At 32.9% G+C, this 24,398-nt stretch overlaps 1 protein-coding gene across 1 annotated transcript in view; it reads left to right on the top strand.

The window, feature by feature from the left end:
• Nucleotides 1–24,398, top strand: part of LOC100914366 (contactin-3) — a 399,985-nt gene that overhangs the window by 171,617 nt on the left and 203,970 nt on the right. Inside the window, exon 4 of the mRNA XM_031954064.1 lies at nucleotides 14,087–14,262. Coding sequence (XP_031809924.1) covers nucleotides 14,087–14,262 — 176 coding nt within the window. The remainder of the gene's footprint in view (nucleotides 1–14,086; nucleotides 14,263–24,398) is intronic.

Below are 24,398 nucleotides of genomic sequence, written 5' to 3'. Positions count from 1 at the left end.
TTTTCTGTCATATTAGTTAGTCTGATAGATATGGTGTAGTACTTAAGAATTATTTTAATTTGCATTTCCCAGATCTGTAGTGATTTAGAATATCTTTTTTATATGACTAGATAACTTTACTTCATCTGAAAACTGCCTGCTCAGATTTTCTGACCATTTACATGGAAAATGACTTTTTTAAAATAAATTTGACCCAATGTTGTATATATTTGAGAAATAAGGACTTTATCAGAAAAACTTGCTGTACAAGTTTACTTTTACACAGTTATGATTACAATGTGTGTGTTTCTGTCTATTCTACTCCCCTCATATCCTATTTATCCTAATCTCTCTCTTCTTTTACCCTGTGCATCCTCTAAAATAGTTTCCTCTTGACTCACATCTCCCTCAATCCACCTTCCCTTCTATGCCATTTTTATCCATTTCCCCTTCTACTTTCCTCTAAGGTAAGATAGATTCTTATATTCAACTGAATGTGTATATTATTCCCTTGCTGAGTCAATTTTAATGTCCCACATCTTCAACTCCACTGCAAAAACTCTCTTGAGTCCCTTTCGTATGAGATAATTTACCCTGTTCTACCTCTCCCTATTCCCTTCTCCTGTGGGCACTCCTTTTCCTTTTTTTTCTTTTTTTATTATTAAAGCTTTTTATTTACAAAACATATGCATGGGTAATTTTTTCCAACATTGACCCTTGCATAACCTTTTGTTCCAAATTTCCCTTCCTTCCCCCTACCCCCTCCCCTAGCTGGCAGATAGTCCAATACATGTTAAATATGTTGAAATACATGTTAGATCCAATATATGTATACATATTTATAAAGTTATCTTGTTGCACAAGAAAAGTCAGATCAATAAGGAAGAAAAAGAAAAACTGAGAAAGAAAAGAAAATGCAAACAAATAACAACAGAGAGAATGAGAACTATATTGTGTTCTGTTCCCATGGTTCTCTCTCTGGGTGTAGATGGCTCTCTTCCTCACTGTACAAGTGGAACTGGTTGAAATCATATCATTGTTGAAGAGAATTGATCATTGTATAGTCTTGTTGTTGCCGTGTATAATGATCTCCTGGTTCTGCTCATTTCACTTAGCATCAGTTCATGTAAGTCTCTCCAGGCCTCTCTGAAATCATCCTGCTGGTCGTTTCTTACAGAACAATAGTATTCCATAGCATTCATATACTATAATTTATTCAGCCATTGTCCAGTTGATGGGCACCCACTCAGTTTTCAGTTTCTGGGCATTCTTTTTCCTTACCCCCTAATTTTATTTTATTATTTTAGATATCAGCCCATCATAGCTCACAATTGTGTCACCTATTTTAACTGGCCTGATATAATAAAGTTCTTAGGAATTATGTGTCATCTTTGCATGTAAAATTGTAAAGAATTTAAGTCTATTGAATACCTTATGATTTCTATTTTCTATTTACCTTTTTATGCTTTTCCTAAGTCTTGTGTATGAAAGTCAAAATTTCTATTCAGCTCTGGTCTTTTCTTCAGAAATGCCTGAAAGTACTCTATTTCATTGAATATCCATTTCTTCCCCTGAATAATTATATTCACTTTTCCCAGATAGGTGACTTCCATTGTAATGCTAGGTCTTTTGTCCTCTGGAGTGTATTCAAAGCCTTCTCTTCCTTTATTATGGAAGCTACTGTGTCATTGTGACTATGGCTATGATATTTGAATTGTTTCTTCCTGGCTGCTTGCAGTATCTTATCATTGTCTTAGGAGCTCAGGAATTTGATTATAATATTCCTAGGAGTTTTCCTTTTGGGATCTCTTTCAGGAGGTAATCAATAGATTTGGTTTCAATTTTACCACCTGGTTTTAGTATGGTAAATAATTGTTCCCTGATAATTTCTTGAAAGATAATATCGTGGCTCTTTTTCTGCACTTAGTTTTCAAGTAGAACACTAATTCTTAAATTATTTCTCTTTAATCTATTTTCTAGATCAATTGTTTTTCCACTGAGATATTTCATGTTTTCTTTGATATTTTTCATTTTTTTTGATGTTGGATTTTTTTTTATGTCTCATGAATTAATAGCTTCCGCTTGCCCAGTTGTAATTTTTAAGAAATTACTTTTTTCAGTGAGCTTTTGTAACTCTTTCCATGTGGCCAATACTGTTTTTTTTTTTAGTTCTTATCTTTGATGAATTATTGTATGTTTCTTACTATCCACCCATTTTGTTTGTTAAGGTTATTTTCTTCAGTATTTTTGGTGCCTTCTCTACCAACAGGTTAACTTTTTTTCATGATTTTTTTTGTGGCACTCTCACTTCTTTTCCCATTATTTCATCTAACTCTCCTTTAATTTTTAAAACTCATTTTGATGAAATTAGTAGTCTTAAAAATGAAAAGGGAGAACTTTCTACCAATGAAGAGGAAATTAGAGAAATAATAAGGAGTTTTTCCTCAACTTTATGCCAATAAATTTGATAATCTAAGTGAAATGGATGACTACCTCCAAAAATATAGACTTCCCAGACTAACAGAGGAGGAAGTAAATTGCTTGAATAGTCCCATTTCAGAAAAAGAAATAGAACAGGCAATTAAACAACTCCCTAAGAAAAAATCCCCAGGACCAGATGGATTTACATGTGAATTTTACCAAACATTTAAAGAACAATTGACCCCAATGCTATATAAATTATTTGATAAAATAGGGAATGAAGGAGTCCTACCAAATTCCTTCTATGACACAGACATGGTACTGATACCTAAACCAGGTAGGCTGAAAACAGAGAAAGAAAATTATAGACCAATCTCCCTAATGAATATTGATGCTAAAATCTTAAATAAGATATTAGCAAAAGACTACAGAAAATCATCTCCAGGATAATACACTATGATCAAGTAGGATTTATACCAGGAATGCAGGGCTGGTTCAATATTAGGAAAACTATCAATATAATTGGCCATGTTAATAACCAAATTAACAAAAACCATATGATCATCTCAATAGATGCAGAAAAAGCATTTGATAAAATCCAACATCCATTCCTATTAAAAACACTTGAGAGTATAGGAATAAATGGACTTTTCCTTAAAATAATCATCAGCATCTATTTAAAACCATCAGTAAGCATCATATGTAATGGAGACAAACTGCAACCATTCCCAATAAGATCTGGAGTGAAACAAGGTTGCCCACTATCACCGTTACTATTTAATATTGTATTAGAAATGCTAGCTTTAGCAATAAGAGCTGAGAAAGAGATTAAAGGAATAAGAATAGGCAATGAGGAAACCAAATTATCACTCTTTGCCGATGACATGATGGTATACTTAGAGAACCCCAGAGATTCTACTAAAAAGTTATTAGAAATAATCCACAACTTTAGCAAAGTTGCTGGTTATAAAATAAACCCACATAAGTCATCATCATTCTTATATATCACTAACAAAATCCAACAGTCAGAGTTACAAAGAGAAATTCCATTTAAAGTAACTACTGATAATATAAAATATTTAGGAATCTATCTGCCAAGGGAAAATAAGAAATTTTATGAGCAAAATTACAGACCACTTTTCATACAAATTAAGTCTGATCTAACCAATTGGAAAAATATTAAATGCTCTTGGATAGGGCGAGCAAATATAATAAAGATGACAATATTACCTAAACTAATCTATTTATTTAGCACTATACCAATCAGAGTCCCAAAAAACTATTTTAATGGCCTAGAAAAAATAACAACAAAGTTCATATGGAAAAACAAAAGGTCAAGAATTTCAAGGGAATTAATGAAAAAAAAAATCAAATGAAGGTGGCTTAGCTGTACCAGATCTAAAATTATATTATAGAGCAGCAGTTACCAAAACTATTTGATATTGGCTAAGGAATAGATTAGTTGATCAGTGGAATAGATTAGGTTCAAGGGATAAAACAGTCAACAAATATATCAACCTAGTCTTTGACAAACCCAAAGATCCCAGCTTTTGGGATAAGAACTTACTGTTTGATAAAAATTGCTGGGAAAATTGGAAACTAATATGGCAGAAACTAGGCATTGATCCATACTTAACACCATACACCAAGATAAGGTCAAAATGGGTTCATGACCTAGGCATAAATAATGAAATTATTAATAAATTAGAGGAACACAGGATAGTTTACCTCTCAGACCTGTGGAAGGGGAAGGTCTTTGTGACCAAAGAAGAACTAGAGATCATTACTGATCACAAAATAGAAAATTTCGATTATACCAAACTGAAAAGTTTTTGTACAAACAAAACTAATGCAGACAAGATTAGAAGGGAAGCAATAAACTGGGAAAATATTTTTACAGTCAAAGGTTCTGATAAAGGCCTCATTTCCAAAATATATAGAGAATTAACTCTAATTTATAAAAAATCAAGCCATTCTCCAATTAAAAAATGGTCAAAGGATATGAACAGACAATTCTCAGATGAAGAAATTGAAACTATTTCTAGTCATATGATAAGATGCTCCAAGTCATTATTAATCAGAGAAATATAAATTAAGACAACTCTAAGATACCACTACACACCTGTCAGATTGGCTAAGATGACAGGAAAAAATTATGATGATTGTTGGAGGGGATGCGGGAAAACTGGGACATTGATGCATTGTTGGTGGAGTTGTGAACGAATCCAACCATTTTGGAGAGTAGTTTGGAACTATGCTCAAAAGTTATCAAACTGTGCATACCCTTTGATCCAGCAGTGTTACTACTGGGATTATATCCCAAAGAGATTATAAAGAAGGAAAGGGACCTGTATGTGCACGAATGTTTGTGGCAGCCCTTTTGTAGTGGCTAAAAACTGGAAACTGAATGGATGTCCATCAGTTGGAGAATGGCTGAATAAATTGTGGTATATGAATATTATGGAATATTACTGTTATGTAAGAAATGACCAACAGGATGATTTCAGAAAGGCCTGGAGAGACTTACATGAACTGATGCTGAGTGAAATGAGCAGGACCAGGAGATCATTATATACTTCAACAACAATACTATATGATGACCAGTTCTGATGGACCAGGCCATCCTCAGCAACGAGATCAACCAAATCATTTCCAATGGAGCAGTAATGAACTGAACCAGCTATGCCGAGAAAAGAACTCTGGGAGATGACTAAAAACCATTACATTGAATTCCCAATCCCTATATTTATGCACACCTGCATTTTTGATTTCCTTCACAAGCTAATTGTACAATATTTCAGAGTCTGATTCTTTTTGTACAGCAAAATAACGTTTTGGTCATGTATACTTATTGTGTATCTAATTTATATTTTAATATATTTAACATCAACTGGTCATCCTGCCATCTGGGGGGGGGGGGGGGGTAAGAGGTGAAAAATTGGAACAAGAGGTTTGGCAATTGTTAATGCTGTAAAGTTACCCATGCATATATCCTGTAAATAAAAGGCTATTAAATAAAAAAGAAAAGAAAAGAAAAAAAAAAAAAACTCAATTTGAGCTCTTTCAAAAATACTTTTTGGCACTGATATCAATTCACATTCTTCTTTGAGGGTTTGGATCTAGAAGTTTTGACTAAATCTTCTGAGTTTATTTTGCTCTTCCCTAGCACTAAAGTAACATTTTATGTTTTCTTTGAAACATAAAGAAACATTTTCTTTGTTTTCTTTTTTGCTCATTTCTCCTAGTCTATTTCTTGACTTCTAATTTTATGTGAAAGTTGAGCTCTTTCTGGAGTGGAAGAGGTACTGTTGCAAACCAGGTTTTTGTCGTTGTTTTGTTTTGTTTTAGTTGTTTTTAGAACTAGCACTTGAAATCTGTAAATTTTCAGTTCTTCTAAATTGGTATAATCAAAAGACATGTTTACTACCCTGGCCTAAGCTCTGGTCTGTGAGTGACTGCAAGTGCTATTTTCTACCCTGGAATTGTGACTAGTCCCAGCTCCCCTGCAGCCATAAGTTCTACTGTCCTGGATCTTCTCCCTGGCATTGCATATAGGCAGAGGACAGAGTCCTGAACCTAGTCCCAACTAAAGGAGCCCTGTATTCTCATTCTAAGTTGTCTGACACCTTTACCCTCTGTGCCTTGAGACTTCCAGAAATTGCTGCTGCTGTTTCAATAACTTCAAAGACCTGCTACTGGCTTGCCAAGGCTTGATTTACCCTGAACCACATACCACTTTCGACTTGGTGGGATAGACTTTTCTTACTACCCTCTAAGTTGTCTTGGGCTTGAAAATTGTTTTGCCCTATCCTTTTGTAAGTTTTGCCATTCTTTCTTGAGATTTTTTTTTAAGTTGTTGTAAGGAAATTTGTGAGAGCTCAGATAATTTTCTATCTTTTCTTTGCCTCTTGGCTCCACCTATAAAAGACTTGTCTTAAAAGTGACAAGATTTTACTTTTTGTTTAATAGAGTGTTTTTAAGAACACTACTCAGATATAGTATTGGAAGCGTTGTATATGGAAGCCAATTTTTTTTTTAAAAGAGAACTAAAAAGTTCCATTTTGTATATTTTCCATTAGAATAATTTATGATTTATCTTATGTCATGGTTTCTTATTCAATTGTTAGTTTGATTAGATGGCTGCTGACTGAAATTTTATAAGCCTCTGATTCTGATATTCACAGAAATAATCAATGCCCTGTTAAATCCAGGAGGAAGTAGAGTTGTGATATGATTTATATCAATTTCATCACATTATCTAAAATTCCAATGCAACCTTTTTGATTTTAACACAAGCATTCCTCCTCTCTCCATCTGGTTCTATATTGAATAAGATATGGAGAAATACTTTAATCTGTTTGTGTTAGCATTCTTATTTGTAAATGTCATTAAGAAAAAAAAGGTTTTTTTCTGAATTGTGAGACAGAATATCAAATTGGGCCAACTATTTCAGCAAAATATTGTTCTTAGTCAATATCTTGTTTTTAAACTGACTGTATTACACTGTTTGATGCACCAGAAATATACATTAAAGAGGAAAAAATGATTGCTTCTTTCCCTAGGAAAATGAGCCTAAAATATTTTAAGTAATGCCTTCATAGGCTAGAGACAGTTATTGCCTATGAAGAATAGCCAGAGATGATCTCCTTTAACAAATCTTTTCCATTTGGGTTCTTTAGTCAAGACTTTGGGATGAGAGCATTTAGATATTAGCTGTTTACTGAAATAAAGTAGTCTCTCTTATATTTTACACTCTCCTAAATCACTCTGGCTATTAAATAGACAAGAGGAAATGTTTTTCAAATGTTTTTATGGGATGTTTACAATTTTCTGGGTAGTCACTGTACTTTTATTATCAATCAATTTAATACAAAACTGCCATTTTGAAATGAGACCATCAAATATGCTTATTCAAGCCATAAACATTCTCAATCAGGAGTCAAAGTCCTGATAAAGCATTCTCTTTGCACATAGAATGGAATACTTGTTATAGATCACTTTCAAGTATACTTGAGGTCTTCAAATCAAAGCAGTCAGTCATAAGCAAAATTGAATAACCCTTTACTCATTAGAATTAGTACTTGGTTTGTTTGAATGAGTAGTTCCTTTACTAACCAAAGAACTCTTTGTAGGATGAAAAAATTAATTCCACCTACTAGTGATGTAACTCAGTTTTTACCATTTATAGCCAGAACACAGCACATGGCTTATACCTCCCACAACATTTTTTTTCCTCCATGGGACAAGTACATAATCAAACAAATCAAGCAACATGGTTGCCAACTTCCTAACTAAATAGGTCAGATCATCTGGGCTGGAACTTGACAAACGCAACATGGTTTTCCCCCTCCAGACTAGTGAATAGTACTGTTTTCTCTATCCTACAGTACTTCCTTACTCTATCTTCTCCAGCTCCCCAATTCCTTTTCCCTACCTCCCTAGAGCTCAAAATAAATTGAAGGGATTCGAAGGTGGGAGGAACAATCTGGTGTTGTTTGTACTAGTTGAAAAGTATAGGAGCAGATTTATAGATGTCAAAAGAAGAAAGAGTAAATCCCAGCAGTAAATGCTATTGCCACTTACTTTAGAAGCTGCTCCAATCCTCTTGGCTTATTAAGGATCCTTGGTGTAGAAATGTCCTTAGGAGAATGATGAGGTTTGTTTTTGGTTTTGGTTTTTTAATTGAAAATGACATTCTTTTGCTGTTTTCCTATACACACAAATGAGGGGAATGGTACAGTTTTGAAGGCATCTCTTTAGTTGATATTTTATATTTTCCTAATATAAAAATCCTGAAACAAAAGTCATTCTTTTTAACACTAGTATTTTTCTGATGATTCTATATGGTGGGAAATCATAGAATGCTATAATCTATGCTAAAGAATCAAAATTGAAAGTCACTCAAGAATACTAATGAGATATTGCCATAATACTAATTGATAGAGACTATAAATAAGTTCCAGCAAGTCACCAGTAATGAACTGTTAACAAATAGCAAAATAACAACCAAATATCATATATGGGACTATAAAAGTATTAGCCCCTCCAACAGACCAAGTTACCTATAAGAAAGAATAGGTTTAGTTTTTATTTATATGCAAATATGAATTTTTATGATACACACACACACACACACACACACACACACACACACACACACTTTGACTGTTTTACTGCCATTTGGGGCTATTATTGGTTCTAGATAAAAAAAAAATAAGGCAACAAAAATATCATCTGCGGTATAATCCTTTTCTATGCTAAATTTTAGTGTCCTGGCTTGTCAAAAGTCTTACATTCAGAAGTTCAAAAGAAGCTGGAAACTTGTATAAGCATACTAACCATGTTTGAACACACTCATCATGAATAGATCAGAGAGCCAAATTAAAGGGATTGGTGCAAATAATTTATTGTATGGATTGAGTCATTGCAGCGGAATGTTTTTGTAATGTTTCCCATTTTTCCAACTCTCAAAGAAGAGACCTAATCTAACAGTTTTGTATCATATAATCAGGTAGGAGGAGCAAGAGATGAAAGAAGGACAGTCTATATAGTGTATTGTTGCCCATGTAATTTCAAGTTACCTAGAGGTAGAGTTTATTTGGAAGATTTAAGGAAGACCAAATAGAGTTCCATTTGACAAATTCCATTGGAGTGGGTTGCAATCTGCCCCTCTAACTAAATCTGTACAATCAACTAGGTCAGTGGAAGCATTGAAGTGTAATTAGGAGGAATAGGGAGTATGTTTCTCCCTCCCTTTGTTTAATCTGGTCTCTCCATCTGTCTTCTTTGTGTCTCTTTCTGTGTCTATCTCTCTCTGTCTCTTTTTGTGTGTCTCTTTCTCTCTTTCTGTGTATGTTTCTCTATATCTATCTCTCTCTTTTGTCTCTCTTTATTTTCCTGTTTGTCTCTGTCTCTATCTCTATCTCTGTTTTTATCTCTCTCTCTTTCTCTTTGTTTTTTTGTATGTCTCTTTTTCATTATATATTTTTAATATTCTTTTCCTCTTAAATTTAGAGTTCCATTTTTTTCCTACCCTCCAATCCATCCTCCACCCACTGAGAAGGCAAGCAAAATGATATCAATTATAAGTGCAAAATCATAGGAAATACTCCCATATTAACCATATCATTAAAAAGCACCAAAAAATTAAATGAGAAAATCAAATTTCAATTTGCATTCACTTCATCAGTTCTCATTCTGGGGGTTAATAACCCCCCAGATTTTTTGATCACAAGAACTTTGGAATTATCTTGGTTCATTGTGTTGATCAGAATAGCCAAATTTTCAGTTTATTATTGTTACCACAGTGCTGTTACTGTGCATGATGATTTCCCAGTTCTTATTTTAATTTGTATCTGTTCATTTAGGTCTTGTTATGTCTTTTCTGAAACCATCCCCAAAGTTATTACTCATATCATATAACAATAATGAAGCTTCCCCAATTGATATAGCATTTCTTCAGTTTCTAATTCTTGTTCACCACAAAATGAGTTATTACAAATTTTTGTATATGTATATATATATATATATATATATAATATATATATATATATATATATATATATCCTTTATTCATTTTCTTTCATCTTTTTGGGATATAGACCTACTAATGCTATTTTTGGCTCAGAAGGTATGAACAGATTTATTGTGTTTTGAGCATAGAATGATGGGGCCAGTACAGAACTCTTCTAACAACATATTCTCATTCATCCCCTCCAGTACTTGTCATTTTTGATAGGCATGATGTAGTACTTCAGAATTCTTTTAATTTTCATTTATCTAATCAATAGTGATTTAGACCATTTTTTCGTATGAACATTTCATTTCTGTTTTTCTTCTTTCAAATAATTCCAATAAAAGTGAGTTTCAAATACCACCACCTACCATCCCTTTCAGTATAGCAGCTTTCTCTTGCAGAGTTGAAAATTTCCCATTCTGTTTCTCATTCTGCCTTCTACTTGTGCATCCTTCTTTCTCACCCTTTCATTATTATGATTTTTTTGATGGAAGTAATAGCAACTTAATTGATTCACACTTGCCCTGTGTTGTTTAAATTCCTTCTAATTGCCCTAAGAATTATAAAGTTCTTAGGCATTACATAAATTATTTTTAATATAGGAATATAAATAGTTCAGCTTTACTGAGTCCCTTATAATTACTCTCATGACTACTATTTCATGTTTCTCTTGAGTCATGTGTTTTTGTCAAATTTTCTGTTCTTTTCATTACGAATGCTTAAGAAGTCCTCTGTTTCATTGAATGACCACTTTTGCCCTTGAAGGATTATAATTAGTTTTGCTGGGTAGGTGATTATTGATTATAATCCTAGCTTCTTTACCATCTGGAATATCATATCCCAAGTGTTCTTCCCCTTAATTATGGAAATTGCTACATCTTGTGTGATTCAGATTATATCTCCACAATCTTTCAATTGCTTCCTTTTTATTGTGATATTTTCTCCTTACCCAGGGAGTTCTGGAATTCCATAATATTCCTGGGATCCTTTTGGGTTCCATTTCAGCAAATAATTTTTGGATCCTTTTAATTTCTATTTAAACATCTGCTTAAAAGACAGCAAGATAGTTTCACTTAATGACTTTTAAAAATAATGTTTAAAGTTTTATCATGATTTTCACGTAATCCAATAAATCTTAAATCATCTCTCTTTGATCCATACTTCACATTTTTTTTTAGTATTTCAGTCTTTTGAATTTGATTATTTCTTCATGTCTCAGAGAGTCATTAGCTTCCACTTACTAGGATCTAATTATAAGAAATTGTATTCTTCAGTAATTTTGGATCATCCGTTTCCGTGTGGCCTATTCTGATGTTTAAGTTCTTTCTTTAGTGAATATTTGCACCTCTTTTACTATTAGGCCAACTCTGTTTTTTAAGGCATTATTGTATGTGTGTATCTGCACCATTTTTTTTTTTTTTAACCAAGCTATTCTCTTTGATAATGTTCTTCCACCATTCTTCTTTCTTTCCCCAATCTTTCCTCTATCAGTCTTATCTCTTTAATTTTTATAGAAATTCTTTTTGGACAAGGGTTTCTTTGAGACTTTGTAGGTGTTTTTACATAGTTTTCTTCTGAGTTTATGTCTTGATCTTCCCTGTCACTGTTGTAGGTTTTTTTTTAATTAATGTTCAAGTTTTTCTTTTGTCATTTGCCCATTTTTTAAAACTTATTTCTTCACTTTTTTTTTTTTTTGTTTTCTGCTCACCTGGGGGTAGAAAGTTATTGTCTCATGCTTTCTTTTTTCCTTTCTTTTCTTATTCTTTCTTTCATTTTTTTGTGCTGTCTCTTTTTAGAGCTACTTCTGGGGATCTGAAAATTTCCTATGGTTCCAAGGTGGTAGATCTAAAGAACTGTTATTACTTCTGATCTGTCCTCTGGATTTTAGCCCTTCTCCTCAGCTAGTTCTCCTCTTGACCCTGGAATTATAACTAGTTCTCCTACTTTCTTGTAACTCTAAGTATTAGTCTTCCCTTTGCTCCTCATGACCAGCCACAAGTGCTCCTCTCCACCCTGGAACTTTAATCCAGAACTGTGTTTGGGCAATAGAGTTGAAAGTCATTGCTAATACCCTGTGCCAGCAGAGGGTCCCCTTTAGTTACTTTTTGAATTATTGTTTAACCCTCTTGCTGTTTGGGGGCTTAAATCTCCCAAAGTTTCTGTTACCACTGTCTTGCTGCCTCCAAAGCTCATTGTTGGGAATGCTGTTCTCTGGGATGGTTTCCACCCTAGTGCCCAGACCTCTCTTGCTGAAATCCTAAGTTGTCTCATGCTAGAAAAAGGTCTCATACTGACTTATTTCTTGGCTTTGCCACTCAAAAATTTGATCTAAGAAGTTATTTTAAAGTTGTTTGAAGAGGAATGTTGGAAGAATTTGGCTGGATTGTTGCCATGTTGCCTCTGTCCCTGAGCCCATTTTCTACCCCCCCTCAATTATTTTGCTTTTCAAAGATAAGCATTTATTTCTTCTTTTTTCTTCATACTGGAAACTCAAGCTTTTAAATACAAATGACATCCACTCTTACAGAACAGTCAAAATAAAACTGCAGGAATATTTTTTTAAAAAAAAACTGGATGCCTTTCAAGTTAATGACTTGAAACATTCCAGTCTCATAGTATTCTTTGAAATATACATTAATGATTTTTCTCCTAATAGTTTTAAATTAATATAGATTTCATTAGAGGTATTGGATTTTTAGAATATATAAAAGCCCACATTTGCACAATTCCCAAAAAGCTTTTTGAAAATCAATTTTGGAAAATTCAAATCATATTGTAAATTCTGTAGTAGATATTACATAATGATTTTTAAAACATTTATGGCTTGTCCTTTTGTTAGAATTCCTGTGATAATAATAATATAGATAATCTTTAATTGAAAGTTTGTAAAAAAAAAAAAAAAAGTACTTTTCAAATACTATTCTTCTCAACAATCCCAGGAGGTAAGTTATTCTTATCCCAATTGTGCAGATGAGGAAACTGAAGCTGAGGGAGTTAAGTGATTTGCCCAACATAGATAATAATTGTTGAAGGTCAAATCTGAACTCAGATCTCCTTGACAACAAAGCCAGCTTGCTATGTACAATACCACACAAATACTTCAGGATTTCTTTCAGGATTCCCTCATTCCAAGTCCGTCAATCTATCCCATATCATTTCAGTAGAGTAAAACATTACCTTTTTTTTTTTTTTTTAACCTTGTGAGTGTTAACTTGTATAGGAAGGATTTTTTTCTTTCATTTTGTTTTGTTTTGCAGAGTAGTTAGGGAAAGAATTGAATTTTCCAAACTGCATTCAAGCAACTTTGTAAAACCCTCAAATTATAGAGCAGCTATTGGTATACATCCATATGGAGAATTTACTCCTTTCTGAATTCCTTGTATCCTTAACATTACAAGACTTTCCCCCTAAGTCCCCTTGTCCCCCCCCCCAATATAATAGAAAATCAACAACATATGATTTATTCCCCAGAGAAGTTAGGCACTTGAAGAAGTTCACTAATTCTCTCAGTCATTCCTCTTGGTAGTATCAAAGTTTTCAAAGTAGATCCTAGTAGTTTAAAATAGTTGATACCAAGGTATCCTTAACCAAAATGGATATGGATTGTTGAATTTTTATTTGATTGATAGAATATGTTCAGTCAATCTGGATAGGTTAATCTAAGAGAGAGAGAAGAAAAACCTAAAAAACCTAAAACTATTTTCTTCTGTCAATGGCAGAATTTATTAGACATGAATCTCTAGATTGCTATCTTTAAATTTCCCTTTACTTTTTATATATCTTATATATATATATATATCCATATATATATATATATATATATATATATATATATATATATAACATATATAACATATATCCTAAATGTTTAATATAGCCTCAGGGTAAAGTGCCAATGTTTGGAGAAAATCTGTGTGGGAAAAAAAAAAGTCATTTCACACTGACCCCTGGCATTTTGGGTATACTTTGAAACATGTTCTGATTAAATACTTGGGTATCCATGGTCTTTGACTCCCATAAAAATGTAGACTTTATGCAGGATCTTCCAATTCTTAAATACATAATATGCTTAAAGTTGGCTTGATAATGAAAATTTATCTTTCCTGATTTAAATATAAAAATAATGAGTAGAAAGGAAAAGGTTAAAAAAATATTTAATTTATTTTACAGATGGCAGCTCAATGGAAGTGACATTGACCTAAGTATGGAATATCGTTATAAACTCAATGGAGGAAATCTTGTGGTGATTAATCCAAACAGAAATCGAGACACTGGTATTTACCAATGTTTTGCATCAAATTCTCTTGGAACAGTTGTCAGTAAAGAAGCAAAACTCCAGTTTGCCTGTAAGTTGAAGCTCATAATTTATTATGAGTAAAGTAATATAATGTATATAGCAATTTTTCATTTCTTGAGAAAATCATATGGGGTATTAAACAGGTAAATTGATAAGAAAAGACTATTGAGACTGACTTTAGAATATATCATAAAACATCATCAAAAAATATTGAGAGTGACCCTGAAATATATCATAAAATAAAGATCTCAAAATATAATCAGGATAAAATATGCTCTACTTTTTTTTTTCATTGATTTATTTGGAAATAGTGAGCAATTAAGTTCAATGCAACAAGTGTTACTAAGCAGCTATTATGTGTCAGAAAATGTGTTGGACACCAGGCAAATAAAAACCCAAATAAGACAGTTGCCCTTCCTTCAAGAATCTTACACTTTATTGGAATTTAAAGGAATTCAAAGAAATTAAAAAGTACTAAATATTCTCCTAGATGCATTTGAAGACATGGCAGTGTTTGTGATCAGGTCAAGAGAACAAAACTACAGGGAAGAAATTATTAGAGAACAATAAATATATATAAGCAAAAGTGATAAAATAAGTTTAGTGTAATTAAAGATAGGAAGGAAAAGAATAAAGTGGGAGATAGAAAGTAGAAATGAGGTTTATTATCCTGGTACTAAAAAAGTATTTTAGTTACTTGTAAGGAATGATTCCCCAGTTATCTTAATATGACCTTAAAATCCTTCTCTTTAGCACAATAGGGTTTTTTTTTTTTTTTTTGACCTCTCAGGTTTTGCGTAGATATGTGATAGGGTTGTTCAGAAAAGGAGAATGTTTTGGAACAAAAGATAATGAGTTCTATTTTTTAAATATTTGTTTCAAATGCCTATGGAAATGTAGTTTGAAATATCCAGTAGATAGTTGGAGATGGTGGAGATTAGGAGAGATTCTAGGACTAGGGTCTACATATCTGGGAGTCTTCTGCTGGGGATGATAATTAAATACATGAGAGATAAGATGACCAGACAGATGATATAGAAAGAAAAGAAAAGTGATCCAGAACAGAGTCTTAGAATAAACTTAAAGTGGACATATGGCTTAAGATCCAGCAAAAAAGACTGAGAAAAAGCACTTATATAGAGGTAGGAGGATATATTATAGTTAAGTGTGTGAAAACTCAGAGAGGAACTTTGTTTCCATTTGAAAAGTAGATAATACCAAATGCTGCAGAAGGGTAAAGAAATAAAGTTTCAATTCATTTCAGTATTTATTTTAGCACTTATTATCATCATTATTATTGTATTAAATATATACATCATGATGGGGCAGTTTAGAATACCAGGCCTGAAGTCAGGAAGATTCATCATCCTGAATTCAAATCTAGCCTCAGACACTTATTAGCTGTGCAACATTGGGCAAGCCACTTAACCACTATTTGCCTCAGTTTCCTCATCTGTAAAGTGAACTGGAGAAGGATTTGACAAACCATTCCAGTGTCTTTGCTAAGAAAACCTCAAATGGGTTCAGGAAGAGACTGACATGACTGAAAATGACTGGAAAACAAGTTTATGCCAGGTATTGTGCTAAGTGCTGGGAATATAAATAAGAAAAAGATAATATTTCTGTCCTCAAAAATCTTAGAATCTTTTGGAGGGAAATAACTTACAAAAGGAAGCTGAAAATCAAGAATAGGGAAAATGGGGGCATACTGTTCTGTGGAGTGAAAGAGAAACAGAACCTTTGAAGAAGAAGAACGGAGATGACAGTTGGGAAAAGATCAGTAGCTTTGACAACTAAGAGATTGTTGTAACTTTGTAGAGAGTACATTCAATTATATGATGAAGTAGAAAGCCAGATTGCAAAAGAAAGTAATGAGACAGAGAACAAAGTATGTGTAATTAGCAATTTAACTAAGAAATGAAGATATAGTATCATATCTAGCAAGGATAGTAAGTAGCATCTATTGAGGTTCATTTATTCATATATTTATGAATGGAGAAGTCTTAACAGGGAAAGAATCAGTAGAGGAGAGAAGCTGAAGACTAGGGCATGGGGTAATAATCATTGTACTTATCTTGCAAATCTAAATCTTAGAAGAGACACAAAAGTCTTACTCAACAACAACATTGAAGGCTTAAGTTTGCTTTTACAATTATCATCAGTCTCTTTATTTACTAGTTAGTTGTAAGTTTGCCCAAACCAATCTGTCAATATGATATAGAAGAAAGGGAAATGATTCTGGTGTCATTGGACCTCTTTTCAAATACTCCAAGTGGTACTTAACACCAGGATGGCCTTGGCCAAATTTCGACCTCCCTAGGATTCAATATCATCATCTGTAAAATGAGGGGATTGAACTTGGTGACTGGAGAACACCAAATCTTTCTAGCTTCAAATCTATAATTCTGTGACCAAACTATGGGAGCTGCTTGCATATGGCCATTAAAGCATACCAAAGTAATACTTTATATTCTTAAAAAATTGCTACTATCAAGTAAAAGTGGATATATAATAAGTATTTATTTGTATGCGATGTTGGGATTCTCATTAAGTTGTACAGCAAACCATTTTCTATTATTTCAATATTTTTCTTCATTATTTATGTCTTTAAAAGTCAATTAGCTTTCCTCAGTAGTGGATAAACATTGACTTTATAGCTTTGGAAAATTATGTTTATAGCTTTCTTAGTCTAATACATTGTACTCAGTAGTAGTAGGAAGGTTGAATAGAATTAGTTGGAAAGAGTTGAAGTTTAAACAAATGTTAAAATACCTAGGAGTCCAGGTCCTAGATTAACTGGGTGTTTCTGCAAAAGAAAAATTACCAAGGCCTAATTAGCTAAATTGTCATAGTATAATCGGTGAGAACCTCTCTCAATGAACAGCTCAAGGCAGCGTGATTTCTCATAACTTAGTAGTAAATTTCATCTTTGAACATAAGTGACTTTGATGAAGTTCAAAGCTGTTCTGCTCTGATGATCTAAAAACATATTTTACTTTAAAAACTTGATACATCTTTACCCATTCATGCTTCATGAGGAATAAAACTTTCATCAAGTATTCATACTTTTTGTTTAAATCAAAAAGAAAATTTCGTTTTGATAAATCCAAAGGAATATGATGATATGCTGCTATTGAAACCATGACTATGCCTGAGCACTTTCTCAGACCGTTGGTTTTATGCCGTAAGAACATTCTAGATATATGGTTATGTGTCTTGTGCTACTGAAAAAAAATTGGTTTGGTTAATGAGATCATTGAGGTTTGTTTTAATAGAGAAATGCTACAGGAGTAATTTCCTACCATGGAAAAATAGCTCTCTGTCATCACGTACCTGGAGTTGGAATGATTTTCTAATTACTTACCACATGCCCACACAAGATAGATTTGCTGATTTATAAAATTTCAAGTGATTTGTAAACTTTAGAGAATAATACAAAAAAATAGTTGTTTTTATCCTCCATATCTTTTATTTAATTGAGTTGAGATAGAAAAACTGAGACAAGTCACTGTCTTATCATCACACTTTTATGCTTAATGTTCCATGGATTATTGCATAGGTGAATGCAATGATTGCTTTGCATAATTGAATCAAAGTATTGAGACACAAGGGCATCATTGGTAAGTTAAATGAAAGCATCTTTGGGATAATTCCAGTAGCAGATAAAAGAGCAGGGATGATATATAATTAATCATGTTGATTTCTTTGAGAACTTTTCACTTTGTGTTATTTAGAGATTAAGAATTTGATATAGCTATATCTATTATAAATAATAAATACTTTTAGTGATGGGGAAGAGAGCATTCTGAGAGAACTAGAAAATAATGGTAGGGAGGGAAAAGGCTGGATCCTCTTGGTAAAAAGTAGAAAACTGAAAGGGGGTTAAGGTCCATTCTTCTGTGGCAGTGTAGTCTTGAGCTTTCCTGATATGCTTCTCCTACAACCTCTTCTTTAACTAGGATTAAAGTGAAATTTTACCTAATCAATATCTCACTGCAGTAAAACAACAACAACAACAACAATAACTTATAATAACCTTTCTTTATACTTAAAGTTTTGGGGTTTTTTTCCTTTTTAATTCTGATGTTCATTACTTTGTTTCAATTTTCCTGGATCTCAGTTGCCTCCCCTGCAGAATGAAATATAAATCCATAGACACACATACACCCCCTATATGAACTCCTTGATGAGTTTCAGCTCTAAATCCTCCATGGTTCTCCGAATATGGAAGATTAGATAAAATGTCAGTTCTTCCATGAAAGCTAGATTATCACCATCCAAGGCTCAAAAATATAGAATTGGCTGGGGGAGGGGAGAAATGTTAGTTCTTACTGAAAATTTGTCCTAAAATTTACAGTGGAAGATCTTTTACTGTCATGATGCCTTGAGCTGTTCTCCATCTCCAGGCAATATTTATTTATTTTTGAGCTCACAACTAAAAAACAAGTTTTGGAGAGTGTGATTTTGTGAGGTGGTATAATTCACATTCTCAATCATCTTTAAATCCCTCCAAGATGTATAATCTAAAAATGAGACTCTTGGCTCTTACGTGCCTCTCTACATGTTACACTTATCGAAAATGAAGATTTTTCTAACTGGTATATCTTCACTTCTGAAAGCTCCCAGAAATCCTTTTCATTTTATGAAATATGAACTTTCACATAGAAATCGATCTGATCAAGCTGATTTTTTTTTCACTCTTTTTCTTTTCAGTTTTCGTGTTTGTTTATTTTCCCCCCCTTGGTTATAATTGAATTTTTAATTCAGTTCAAACTGGATGTATGGAAAGATTCTAGTTCTAGTACAAGATATTTAAATATCACTTACATGCAATTACTGATTTTAGTTTTGTTATGCACTGGATATCCAATAGGTTCAGTGGTTGAGGACAATGATCTGATATGTGTACACAAGGAGACATTTCTTTTTTTTTTCTTTTTAATATTTTTTTGATCCATGTGTTATTTCATTGGTATTGAGAATTGGGAAAATCTTTTTTTGGTTATTGATTTTACTCTATATCATTGCAGACATTTTTGAAACTCATGTTTCATTTTTCTTATTTAAGTTTTGAAAACTCAGCCTCTCTATAAATCACTCATTTTCTCTGAATATATTTAAAAGTTCAGTTCTGCAAATCACTACTCTGTTTTTGCCTCAAGGAAATCTGTTATTCTTGGAAGATTCAAATGGACATGAGGGAGTCTGGTCCACAGTTACTAATGTGTCCTTGTAGGTGGACTCAAACAATGAACATTTCTCAGTAACAGAATGGAAGGAGGAGTTGTTGCTAACCACTTATCCCCAATTTCCAGGTGATTACATTATCCCCCTTGCTTATGATGCTATAACCTGCAACCTGTCACATAATATTTCCCACATCTATGATATTTTTTTTTGTTGTTTTGTTATTCAAAATCTCAAAGAATTTTCTTGGAATATTATAGATATTGCGTGGCTTGTTGAGGGATCACACAATCAATTTCTATCAGAAACAGAATTTGCACCTAGGTCTTCCTAACAATGAGTCAAGTTCTATCTATACTCACTCTTACAAAAGCAAAACAAAACAAAATTTGTTTTAGTTTTAAAAATTCAAAGTAGTTCTCTTTTTAGGATTATATTATTGACTTTACAGTGATGTATCTATCATAGGAAATTGCTTCCATCCTGGAGATTTTGATTGAAATAACTCAAAGTGTATAATTTGAAAATATATTCCTTTTTGCTTGGGGGAAAAGGGAACAAGTAGCCATCATCTCTGTAAAACACCAGTCATGAAACTTTATAATCTTTCAACATCCATGAGATCATAGAGAAATGGAATCCAAGAGTTAAGATCTAGCAAATTCCCATTTGACAGAAACCTGAAACCTCAGGAACTTGACTGATTCTTCAGATTTACAGTACAGTACTTATCAGCTTATGTAGCCATTTGCCTGAGTATCTTCTACATGAATTTTTCCAATATCACTATGATGTAATCTCAAGAAAATGATGGAATATCGTTCAAGAGGAATCTAGTGTATTTCCTTTAAAATTAGAAAAGATCAGGAATTATCTCTGCATTATTTTCTTGGATTTTTCTACCCCCATTTACAGCTGTTTTTTAGCCTATAACTTAAAACATCTTTTAAAATATATATTTTTAGAATCTTTTGCTCTTTACTTTTAGCCCTCTTCTATTACCTTCCTCCTTCTAGAATAAGCTCCTTGGGGGCAAGGACAGGCTATGTAATGAAGGGTGGAGATTCAGGTCCCTAACTTCTGTAATATCCAATTAATGAGGAATCAAGAGTTTAAGGATAGGAAATAAAATGCTGGCTTTGGAGTTTCAAAGATATGTCTACTAACCTAGACACCCATTTCTGCAAGAATGTAAAATTAATCTTTCTTGTCTTCAATATTTATTTATTTATTGAGGCAGAGCCAAGATAGTAGAGTAGAGAACAAGAGTCTAGCTGAATTCACCCAACAGTTCTCTCTGAACAACTTTAAAATGGCATGTCAAATCAAATTCTGAAGTGGTATAGCAAGACATATTTTTCTAGCCTTAGACAAAATAAAAGGTCAGCAAAAGAGTTCTGTGATACCAGGGTAGGAGCCAGACTACCATACATATGGCATAAGTGGTAGACCTTGAAGATGGCTACGGTAGTAATTTGCAACAGTGTTAGAAGCTCTCAGTCCATATGTTATAAGAAGATTGAACAAGTGGTCAGAAAAAAGATTATAGGAGACCTTGTCATGATATTAGGAGTAGGACTGGACACTGTTTAGTTTGGTTATCCATTAGCATTGGTAGTCATAGTTCCAGGCAGAGAGGAATACTTGTGGTAGGTCACAAGGTAGCCTGAGCTTTGGTTGCAGTTCCAGGGCAAAGAGAAGAACTAGCACTTGCACCTATAAGGAACAGGGAATCTGGTCAGAGTTCTAGGATATAGAGGAAGGCTAGCATCTATGACAACAAAAAGAACAGAAGAATCTGGCCATAAAAAGATACTGTAGTGTCAGGGAAGATCAAGAAACAAACTCAGAAAATAATGTGAAAACAGCTACAAGCAAAGTCTCAGAGAAAAAAAAAAGCAAATTGGACACAAGCCTCAAAAGAATTCCCAGAAGAGTTAAAGAAAGAGATAAGAGGATAGAGAAAAAATAGGGAAAAAATTACAATGATTTGAGAAAATTATGAAAAAATTTACATCTTGTTAAAAGAAAAACAAAACATACTAAAGAAAATAATAACCCCCAAACAGAATTGCTCTAATGGTAAAAGAGACACAAAAATTCACTGAAGAAAAGAATTCCATAAAAGCAAATTGGCCAAGTAGAAAAAGAGATACAAAATCTCATTGAAATAAATAATTCTTTACAAATTAGAATTTGACAAGTGGAAGGTAATTACTCTGTGAGATCTCCAGGAATAATAAAATAAAATCAAAAGAATGGGGAAAAAATAGAAGAAAATGTGAACTATATAATGAGGAAAATGTCTTACTTAGAAATTGAACTTGAAGAGATGATTTAAGAATTATTGAACTATGTGAATGCCAAGTTTAGAAGAAATAAAAGAGCCTAGAAATCATATTTTAAGAAATTACAGAAGAAAACTTCCCTGTTATCTTAGCCCCAGAAGATAAAATAGAATTGGAAAGAATGTACCAATCACTTCCTGAAAGAGATCCCAAAATGAAACTCTTAGAAATACTATCTCCAAACTCCAGAACTTTAATGTCAAGGAGAAAATATTTCAAACAGCCTGAAAGAAATCAGTTAGACATAATGAAGCTACAGTAAAGATCACACAAGATATAACAGCTTCCACAGTAAAGGAATAAAGACTTGGGGTAAGTTATTATGGAAAGCAAAGGAATTAGAATCACAACCAAGAATAACTCATCCAGAAAAACTGAGTATAATCATTATGGGGTGAGAGGGAATGGGCATTTAATGAATATAGAACTTTTGAGCATTCTAGATGAAAAGACCAAAGTTAAGTAAAAAAAAAAAAAAAAGCTGATAGTCAAACATAAGACTCAAGAGAAATATAAAAAGGTATTGGAGAAAGAAAAGTCACAAGGGACTTAAAAAAACTTAAAATGTTTACACTTTTTATAAGAAGATGATACATTTAACTCTTAAAAACTTTATCATTATTAAGGCAGTTAGAGGACATAGATACTTGGGATGATGTCCAAAAAAATGAAATGGTGAGAAAGTGGGATGAGGTTGAAGAAGAGAAAAGAGAGAGGTAAAATGGGGGAAATTATCTCACATAAAAGAGGCATGCAAGGAAATATTTTTTACATTGGAGCAGAAGATGAGGGAGGTGGATTGCAATGCTTGAAGCTTATTCTCATTGAGAATTGGTTCAAAGAAGGAATAATAGATCCCCTCCCCCCCATATACATATATACATTTCTGGGCATGGAAATAGGAGAGGTTGACAGCATAAAAAGAAAGAGGAAGGAAAACAGAAGACAATAAGATGGAGGGCAATGTATAATTATTAATCATAACTGTGAATGTGAAGGGGTAGGACTCACCCATAAAACAAAAGCAGATATCAGAATGGAATAGAAACCAGAATTTAACAATATGTTGTTTGAAAGAAATATATTGAAACAGAAACACAGAGAGAATTAAAATAAGGGGCTAGAGCAGAATCTATTATGTTTCAGCTGAAGTAAAAAAGGCAGGGTAACAATCAGGATCTCAGACAAAGGAAAAGTAAAAAATGGAGCTAATTAAAAAGATTATGACAGAAGTTAGAATTTGCTCAAAGGTACCATATTCAGAGAATTAATGTTTAAAAAAAAAACTTTTACAAGCTTCTCTTTTAAAGGCCTCAATTCTGAAATATACAAGGATCTGAGTTAAGTTTATAAAAATAAAAATATTGTCCAGTTACTAAATGGTCAAAGGATATGATGAGGTAGTTTTCAGAAGAAACATTCATGACAAAATACTTTAAGTATCTATTGATTAGAAAAATGCAAATTAAAAAACTGTGGTATTACCTCCTATCTATCATATTGGTTGAAATGACAGAAATAAAACTGACAAATACTGAAGAAGATATATAAGAAGCATTGCATTAATGCACTATTAATGGAATTGCAAATTGGCTCAACCATTCTAGTGAACAATTTGGAACTGTGTCAAAAGGTCTATAAAACTGTGTCTCCTCTTTGACCCAGAAATACCAGTTATCAAATCTGTATCCCAAGATCAATGAAAAGAAGGAAAGGACATATGTGTTTAAAATATTTCTTTTTATAATGGCAAAAAAATTGGACATTGAGGGAATACCTACCATTTGGAGGCAGGTAGGTGCCCAGCTCTAACCCTAAATGCACTGGCTCAGTAAGAGTTGAGTTCATTTATGGTCTCAATCTCATCAGCTATGTCACTCTGGCCAAGTCACTTAACCTCTTCTTCATCTTAATCCCCTAAAGTAGAAAATAGCAAACTACTCCAGTGTCTTTTCCAAGAAAACCCATTTGGGATCAAGAAGAGTTGGACACAACTGAACAACAGCAACAACCATCAGTTTGAGAATAACTAAATTAATTTTGGCATATGATTTTTAGGGAAGATTACTGTGCTAAAAGAAATGATGAGCAAGATCCTGGAAGAACTATATGAGTTGATGAAGAATAAAATGAGTAGGACCCAGAGATTACAATATATATTATACTGTATACAGTAAGAGCAATGTTTTAATGATGATCAAGTGTGAAAGACAGATACTTTGATCCAAGAAAATTATAAAGACTGACAATGAAAAATGCTGTCTACCTAGAGAAAGATAATTCTTGAACTCTGAGTAAAAAGTGAAACATAATTTTTTCATCTAGCTAATATGAAAATATGTTTCGCACAATTTTACATGTATAATTAATATATTTTTTCCTTTTATGTGAGTGGGAAGAAGAGAATTTAGAGCTCAGAATTTTTTTAAAAGTTAAAAATAAAACATTTAAAAACTAAGAAAAAATGCTAAAATATATTTTTATTGAATTTTTTCCCCCCAGATAACCTACATTTCCCAATTCATCCTGGTTCAAGTGGTGCTGAAGACCACCCAACCCATTAATGGTTAAATTTTCAGTGTGAGCATTATACTTTAGAAATCAGCAAACACTACCACTAAATCAAAACTTCATTTATTGTTTTCTTAAT

Source organism: Sarcophilus harrisii, chromosome 1 (genome assembly GCF_902635505.1).
Source record: "Sarcophilus harrisii chromosome 1, mSarHar1.11, whole genome shotgun sequence".
Lineage (NCBI taxonomy): Eukaryota > Metazoa > Chordata > Mammalia > Dasyuromorphia > Dasyuridae > Sarcophilus > Sarcophilus harrisii.
The sequence above is the reverse complement of the archived record's forward strand: the minus strand, read 5'-3'. Positions and strand labels throughout refer to the sequence as shown.